At 54.8% G+C, this 8,701-nt stretch overlaps 1 protein-coding gene across 1 annotated transcript in view; it reads right to left on the reverse strand.

Annotated features, from left to right (window-relative positions):
- Positions 1–8,399, reverse strand: part of RASSF5 (Ras association domain family member 5) — a 72,654-nt gene extending 64,255 nt beyond the window's left edge. Inside the window, exon 1 of the mRNA XM_043484768.1 lies at positions 7,863–8,399. Coding sequence (XP_043340703.1) covers positions 7,863–8,322 — 460 coding nt within the window. The 5' untranslated portion in view covers positions 8,323–8,399. The remainder of the gene's footprint in view (positions 1–7,862) is intronic.
- Between the last annotated feature and the right edge of the window lie 302 nt (positions 8,400–8,701).

Here is an 8,701-nt window from a genome sequence, read left to right on the forward strand (position 1 = left end):
ATGACCTCTTGCTGCCCTAACATCTAAGCATTGACCCTCTGACCATGCTGAAGAGTCCAGCCAAGGCCAACACAATTTGAAGGAACAGCTTTCACCATCCTATGTCCTGGGGTTGCAATAAATTCTCACCTTGAAATACCCTATTTATAAAAAGGTCCTTCCAGATTGCTTTTAAAAACTCTCATCACTAGAAGAGATATTTACATACTGTATGCGCAACCTCTTTTTTCTAAAAACTCTCAAGTTACAGCTGGAATCTTTTGTTCCATTTGAATAATAAGGCATCTCTGAATTTTCTTTGGATTTTTAATACTTTCCTCAGTTGCAGAAAGGACATAATTGTTTCAACAGAAACCACAAAGCCTCCAGCTTCCATTTAATTTAAATGGAAAAAACAGCTTCCTCCAAGTCAGCAAGGAAAGTAAGTGATGACACCCAAATATGAGCCTGACCTGGAGACACACCGTCAGAGTTGGGGTGGGAGGGGGGCTCTTTACTGTCCCCAACTCAGCCACACCATTGCCCGGGACAGGGAGGAAGCCCACGATACAAAACTCAGTTTATTTTCCAGTCCCAATCCAACTCTTCTTCTGAGACACAACCTAATTTCTCCTTGGTTCATAGTCAGTCCTGTGTCATGAACTCTGACCCTGGGTCACAGCAAGGAGGATCTTGTCTGTTCCAGGAAAAGATCTCCGACCTACATTTCCACACCCACCCCCCTACACGCACCTAACACCAGTGAGTGGGGGTGGGGGCAGACACACTTGTTCCTTTTATCTTGAGGTTGAAGAAAAACTTCACCTTTTGTTTCAGGACCTCATGATTTACGCATGCTGAAAATCTGTTTAGAAACCAAAGCCTGAGAACAGGCTGAAGGGCTGCCAGCTCTCAGCTGTCCAGGACCTGACCGATCCTCCAGCTTGGACAGGGCTTACCCAACCCTTGGCTCACCCTTCTCTGTCCCTTTTTATGGACATTTCAGCATGTGTTGGCAGGTGAATGAGGAAGCTCCACTAACTGGCACGCTCAGCGACATTAGCTCACAGGGCAAGATGCTGCCTCTGTTGGGCTATGGTACTGGTTTTGCTGCTAACCCTCTGGGTCATCAGAGCAGCCGTTGACTCTCTGGATGCTGGGTCTCCTGGTCTGTGAGATGACCATGATCCAACCAGTCCTGCCTGCCTCTCAAGGATGCTGCTGGGCCCAGGAGAGTCAGTAGGCAAGAAAACCCTTTAGATGCGGCCAAGTTGTCTCTGAGATAAAACTGATCTCTGCCCCCACAGTTCCTTGGCCATCCTCAGTACTTTCCTGTTTCACGTGACTATCCCCATCTTTGTAGACTCACAGAATACCAATTTGCATCTTCAGCAAATATGATGATTCTTTCCCAGATCTGGCATCTGGGAGAAACAAAACATAAAAGGATAAAAAAAAAAAAACCAAAATGGGCAAAGAATATCACTGTTCTTTCAGGCCTGACTTTTGCGAACCTGTGGTTTGATTTATGAAAGGTACACAGAAGCCAAGTTTTCATGTTTTAGCAGCCCTAAGCCAACAGCCACTGCAGACGTCTGAGTAAGATCTGCTCCGCCCTGGAAATGTTTGTTCAAGAAACAGGGAGGGGAGCAGAAGGCTGCCTGCAGGCCCTCCACTGATCAGTAAACACGACCCAGACTCACCGTGGTCACAGGCGAGAGACATACCCGGCTGCCTGCCCGCCCGCCCGCCCAGTGACACACGGGAGCTGCTTGAACTCCAACCACCCCTCTTCCCAGCCCTCGACGACGTCTGTTCATGCCCCCCCGCACCCTGCCGATGCCCTCAATGAGGCCAGGGGAACAGGGGTGAGCCGGAAAACCCTGAAGAACATCGGGGGGCGCTACAGTAGTCAGGGCTCATAGGACAGAGCGCTCTCCGCCAGGAGGCTGGGCACGGCGCTGCCGTGCCAGGACAGACCCTGCCGCTCTTCCCCCTTCCTCTCCAAACAAGGCAAGCGAGAGCCCAGCCTCACAGCTTTCCCTGTGGGTACATCTCTCAAGAATGCTCTCCGCGCCAGGAACCACAGGCAGGCTCCAACAGGCCCTGCGTGAACCTGCCGGCCACGGTGGCCAACACCCCACAGTGGAGGGCGCCCAGACTCTGCCAGGCGCTGCCCACATTGGCAGGGTGCGGGGGCGGCCTTCAAGAACATCCAGGATCACCTTCCGGGCCCAGGTCAAGACGGTGCTGACTTTGGGGGAGCACTCCTGTGAGTCCTCCCCAGTGCCGATTTTTACTTGGGGTCGCAAAGAGTCGGACACGACTGAGCGACTTCACTTTCACTTTTCCACCAGGGGACTGAGCCTGCCATCATCACCTCATCCCCCCGAAAGCCCGAAAACCGGCCCAGCACCCCTCCCAGCCCTGAGATCTGGCCCCAAACATGTATGGAGAAGCTGCCAAAACTCCTGGAGAAAAACCGAAAGTGACTAAAGGCACAGCCATCTCCCGGGTCAGGGCCGGCCTTGCCAGCGTCAGCTGCCTGCAGCACTGCCTGACCCAGCCAGGGGAGAGCGACCGGGCCCCAGGGGCGGCGGGCGGGGTGAGGCTGACTGCGGGCTGAGGGGTGGGGATCAGGAGTGCCCTGCGGGAGACCACTGGGGAGGCAAGGGCTGGGATGCCCCCGTGGGCAGCGGCCAGAGGTCCCCCAGATGCTGGGTGTGGACCAAAGGCAGGAAATGGTGTGACAGCCTGCGCTGGTGCAGGCCACCTTCAGGGCAGGTCAGGTTTGCCTAACGTGAGGTGCTAAGCTTCCCTGCCCCTACCAGATGGACGGGCGCCTCCTTCTTTCCGTCTGAGACCCCAGCAGAAGCCTCCCTGCATCCTGACCTCATGAATCTGCTCTGGGATGAATGTGGAAGCAGCAGGCAAAGGCTGTAGGCTCCTCAGAGGAAAAGGCCCTGTGGACCCGTGAAGAATTCCTCCAGCGTGTATCATTCTCAGGGCCGCGCCGGGCCTGCCCTGAGTCTCAGCCACTCTCTGAGCCCCTAGCTCCTGTCACCAGGGGCTGCAGCCAGCTTCCCGGGGCTACAGGGTCCCCTCAGCAGCCAGGCAGGGCCGGGGGCTGTCTTTCCCCTGCCCCGCAAGGCCTATCTGCCAGGCTTGGCACTGGCTGAATTCACTGGTAAACTCGGGGGAGAAGAGAGAGGATCCCGGATCAAGCCCACATAGCTAAGGGGAGATGTCAATTCACTTCCCCCTAATAACTCTGCAGGATCAGCAGGAGAACACACACGTTCATTACCAAGTCTAATTAGGCTGGCAGACAAGTGGCATTAATCATTTTTGACTGTACCTGGGATTCAAGCCCCTCTTACTCCATAATCAGAAAATTTTATGCTCTGATGGATAGGGGGAAAAAAATTAAACCCACATTTAATCCTTTCACTTTCATCTTGTGAAAATACAGGAAGCAGGGAGGAGAAAGAACGGAGAACAGCAGCTCGGGGGCCTCAAATGGCCTCTCTCAAAGCGTTCCAGCCCCTCCTCTGTCCTCCCATCTCCCCCAGCCCTCCACCAGGACTCTCCCCAAGAAAAAACCCCAATCAGAGCCAGAGGCAGGGGAGGAGAGGGAGGTGGGGGATTCCACTCTCTCTCTCCAACAACGAAATGTCCATTTTAGGGCTTAATTTTCCTAACCTCCAAGGCCAAGCCTGGGCCTGAATTAATGAAAACACTTTAAGCCACAAGCTCCAGTGTGACCAGGTGTCCTGGACAAATAAAACACGCCCCAAGTGCCCCGGTTCCTGGGTCTGCCACAGAGAGACTCAGTGTCCACGTCCCAGGAACCTCTTCTGCAAAGAACCAAGAGAGGGGCTGGGTCTGTGGGACTCTGTGGCTGTCACACGGGGGTCCAGTCTGTGCAGAGAGGCGGGTTAAGCCCAACCACTGATGCTGGGACGAGACAGAGCTACAAGGCTCGACAAGGGGCTCTCACCAGGAGGCCCCTGTTCCCATGCCAGCAGGCTCCACGGCAAACACCTCACACTCCCACCATAACACAGGTCTCTCACAGGAGGGGGAGGTCAGGATGGTGCGCCCCAGGGCCCCCTTCACCCTGTAACCCCAACCACGTAACCCTTTACAGCTCTGAACACACCCCTCCAGAGAGGCCCCGCTCCACTAGTAATGTGCAAGGCATGTCCAACTGTCCCTCTCTCAGTGTTGAGCTGGACTTAGCTTTTCCCATTTTCCAGACCATTTCCTACTCCAAGATGGCTAACGCATCCACCAAAACAAGATAAAAGGTTAACTCCGTGTTCCTTCTATAGAAGAAAGGGTCCACAACCTGTAAGGAACATTCCCTGAGAATAAAGGCAAAGGGCAGTCTGTGAGAGTTCCAAGGATTGTGTGTTATTGACCATTCCCTCTTGGAATGCTGGAAACAGATTCTCACCACGGCCACTGCCCACCCCCACCCCCCGCCACGACTTCGTATAATCTACCTCTCTCTCCCCCTCCCAAACCCCACCAGATTTCCTTCTCTATCTAATAAACATGAGTTCTTTAATCCTGGAAATGAATATCAACTTTGAACGTCTCCTGTTGGCAAACCCAGCATTAACCAGAGCTCCGTTTCAGTCCTTGAAGTAGGGATAAGCTTGAGATAGAGGAATTTTCACTGAAAAGGCAGTGGGAAGACAGTTTTCTAAAAGCTTCCCTTATTAAAAGCCCATTTTGCCAACACAGCTCCCACCCATTGTCAACCTCCTGCTGAGACAGATGTCATTTACATACCCGCTGTCCCTCTGCATGTTTCCAAGAGCTGGGAGATTTAATAGTAAAAACAGGCGACCGCCTTTATCAGCCACGAGACTGTGCTCTATGCTGGGGACGAGTGGTACAAATTCAAGGTGCCAGGGTCCTGACGACCTCGAGGCCACCGACACGCTGTGGGAGGCCCACAGCAGGCAGGAGTGGGGCTGTGGTTAGCGCCCTGCCCTGACCCGCCTGGGACGCGCGGGACACCCTCTGTCCCACTCAGCTCAGCAGCCAAGCAGAGTTGGAAAACTGCTCTCACTGTTTGGAAAGGTGATTCTAAGAAGTGTCCGGAGCCCAGGCAAATTGTTACAGCCACTAGATGGGAGGGGATAATAATAACATTCATATGGCCCTAAACATTTATATTGCCTTCTACCAGGCCCTGTTCTAAGCCTTTTCCATATATTAATTCATTGAATTCTCACATGAACACAACTGAGAAGGTAATGCTATCATCTCAATTCTTTAAAACACGGAAGTGGAACACACGGCTCCCAGGGTCACACAGACACTGATCGGCAGAATCAGGATTCAGACCAGGCCTGCTGGCTCCAGGCTGTCTTCTGAGGCACCGCAGAGCACTGCTTTCAAAAGTCGTGCTTCTGACCCTTGCTTTTTAAAACAAAGATAAAACAAACCCACCCCACGGTGAAATTAGAACATAAGTTGAAAGAAAGATGATTGGTGAGTTTGGCCTGCTGTGTCTCTACCTGCCAGCCATCAGAACATTTCTCAACTGTTTCCATCCAGCTACAAGTCCACAATCAGTTAAACATTAATAATGACAAACAGAGGCTCTGCTCTGTAGCCCCTTATTCCAACTCTGCTTCCTTTCTGGTGTTCAGACATCCCTGGTTGGTACTAACCCACCTAGCTGGGGGCTACCACATCACACAGAAATCAGAGGACACGCCTGTTCACCTGGGGCTTCCTTTCACAAGCAACTGTCTAATGTGAAAGTATGAATGTGAGAGTCGCTCGGTCGTGTCCGACTCTTTGAGACCCCATGGGATTCTCCAGGCCAGAATACTGGAGTGGGTAGCCTTTCCCTTCTCCAGGGGATCTTTCCAGCCCAGAGATCAAACCCAGGTCTACCGCATTGCAGGCAGATTCTTTACCAGCTGAGCCACAAGGGAAGCCCTGCATAAATTCATTTAATCATGAAGTATCATGCATATACACAAATAAACACACAGACACCATTACCCCGCAAGTCATAAAACTACATGCCAAATGTTCAACAATTGATACAGTCCTCCAGTGTCTTTTTCACTCTTACTTTTAAACTCTGTTTTTGCCATGCTGCACAGCATGCAATATATTAAGTTTCCCGATGAGGGATCAAACCCTGCAGTGGAAGCACGGAGTCCTGACCACTGGACCAACTGGAAGTCCTCAATGTCCTAATACAAACTAGAATTCCAACGAAGCGGCTTTCCTAGGATTCCAGCACATTAAAACCCATTACAACAAAGATACCACCTCTGTATGTTACTGTTGGGAGGCAGTAAAGTACCCTAGGGCCCTTGAGAGGGCAAAAGCTGCAAACACATCTGGGGGAAAGTTGCATTTGATTCTGAAGGTCAGGGAGATTTGCCAAGGGGCAGCAGCCCTCCGCCCACCTCACATTTCTGTGTCTACCGCCCTTTCCTGATTAATTAGCACCTGCACTGAGTTCTGATGGTGTCAGGAGCAGAACCCACTCCCCCCTCCCACACTCCTCTTCTGCTCGATCCTGGCTGAGAGTCTGAGCTCTGCTTCCCTGAAGCCAGCTGCAGTGGGAAGCACACTGCACAGCCTTGGCTGGGGACTGCGGAGGCAAGGTCAGGCTCTCCTGATGAGGGTGTAATAGCTGCTGCTGCTCAATGCTGCAGCTGGACGGGAGACGGGGCTGTTGTCATGTGGGAAGAGGCTTGGCTGAAAGATGCAACCCCAAGCCATTTCCAGAGATGCTTTCTAGACGTTGTACCATTGTCTGCACTTTGTGCTTCAGATATTTAAACTATCTATATAGACACATACGCACATGGGTGTGGGTATCGTCTGCCAAACAGGGCAACAGCAAATGTGGGGTGGGGAATAGGAAAAGAAGAAATCTATTTTTCTAGATAAATCTAATAGGAAACGAAGAAAAGAAACATCACTGAAGAAATATACACACCTAACTGCTGGAAGAGAAAAATAACAACCCCCCAAGAAGACTGCAAATGTGCTCAGAAAATCTATACAGTGGATGTCCAGTGTTTTACAGTCAGGCTTTGAGAAGGTTCTGGCTCAGAGGAGGCAGCTAGGAACCTGAGAGCCCGGGGGAGGGTGAGACAGGGCAGGTAGTTGGGTAATTCTCAGCCTGATGCCTGGCGCAGTAGCCAGTAAGAGGAAGAGGAGGAAGCAGGGCCCAGCCAAACATCAGAGCAGAGGGCAAAGGTCTGAGGGGCCAGAGGTGGAAGGCGGGAGACGGCACGGATCCAGGGTCACTTCACGCCCTTCTCAAGCCTCATGGCCCCTGTCCATCCAAAGCCCAACCAGGTCTCTTCCCTGTCCCCACCGGTCACCCTGGAGGAAGGGTGTACCACAGGCATGCAGACAGTCATCTGCCATTACCCTAATGAGCACGGGCCAAATGGTCATCTCAAGAATGGCCTCACGACCCACTCTCAAGAAGCTACAAAAAAGCAAGAGAGGGCACTGGAGACAAGGGATTGATGTGGTAGCATGAGGCACCAACCCCAGCCTCTGTGCGTGTGTGCATGTGTGTGTATGCATGTGTGTCTGTGTGTGTACTAGCTGATCTGGAGAGGGGCGAGGAGCGCACCTGTCAGAGGAAGAGGCGTTTGTTAAAGACCGCATAAGGCACTGGAACACACCGGACAGGCACTAAGGTGCAGACTGCGTCCAGGGGCTACCTCCCTCGGTGAGAATCCAGGTCTCCCCTGGGGCTGGAGACGGCAGCGCCCCCTCTCGGCTCGCCCCAGCCGGCTCGGTCGCAGCGGCTCGCGGGCGGACTGCGGTCTTCCCGCGCCGCGCTCCCCCCACCGCCCCGCCCGGACCCTCACACTTACTAGCGCAGCGCAGCGCCCGCCGCCACACCTCTCGCCCGCACAGGTCACACCAGCCGCGGCCGCTCCGCAGCGCCAGTTCCGCGAAGCAGTGGCCCTCGCCTCGCTCCGCCGGAACGCGGGGATCCTGCGGCTGCTCGAAGATGCTGCGCACGTCGCGGGGCCGGGGCGCGCCAGGCCGCCGCCGCAGTCTCTGCTGCAGACCAGGCCGGAGAGGGCGAGCGTGTCGGGAGGCCCGGGGCTGGGGCTCCGGGTCCCCCCGGGCGGCCCTCCGGGAACCGCGTCTCTCGTGCGCCCCGGGCGCAGTGGAGAGGGGCGCGGGGGCGCAGCGGCGCGAGGAGTGGCCCGGGGGCGGCGGTGGCGGCGGCTCGGGGCCGCTCAGGCTCTGCAGATAGCGCGGCGGTTCTGGCTCCAAGAGCAGCCGGTACGGGCGCTGCCCGATGGCCGGGGACGCCATGGCCATGCCGGGCTGGCCGCGGCGGCTCTCCGCTCTGGCGTTCCTCCCGAGTCCGCCTCGAGAGCGGGGCGGCCCCAGACCGGCGCGCCTTTAAAGGGACCGCAGCCTGCGGGGCGGGGCGGGGGCGGGGAGACCTCGGAGAGGCAGGAAGGAGGACCCGAGGGAACCACCGGCCGCCCGAGGGGCAGGGGCGGTAGTGGGGGACGCCTGGGCGAGTGTGGATTTCGGGCTGTCCTCAGGTAGCCGGGGCAGCTGAAGGATTGCACGTGGAAAGCTTCTCTACAGGACAGCTGAGACGAGGCAGTCTGTGGGAGCCTCCTGCCTCCTGCCTCCTCTCCTCTCCTCACCCCAACCCCAGATTTCCACCCGCCAACCCCAGGTTCCC

This window comes from Cervus canadensis, chromosome 13, assembly GCF_019320065.1.
Source record: "Cervus canadensis isolate Bull #8, Minnesota chromosome 13, ASM1932006v1, whole genome shotgun sequence".
Classification (NCBI taxonomy): domain Eukaryota; kingdom Metazoa; phylum Chordata; class Mammalia; order Artiodactyla; family Cervidae; genus Cervus; species Cervus canadensis.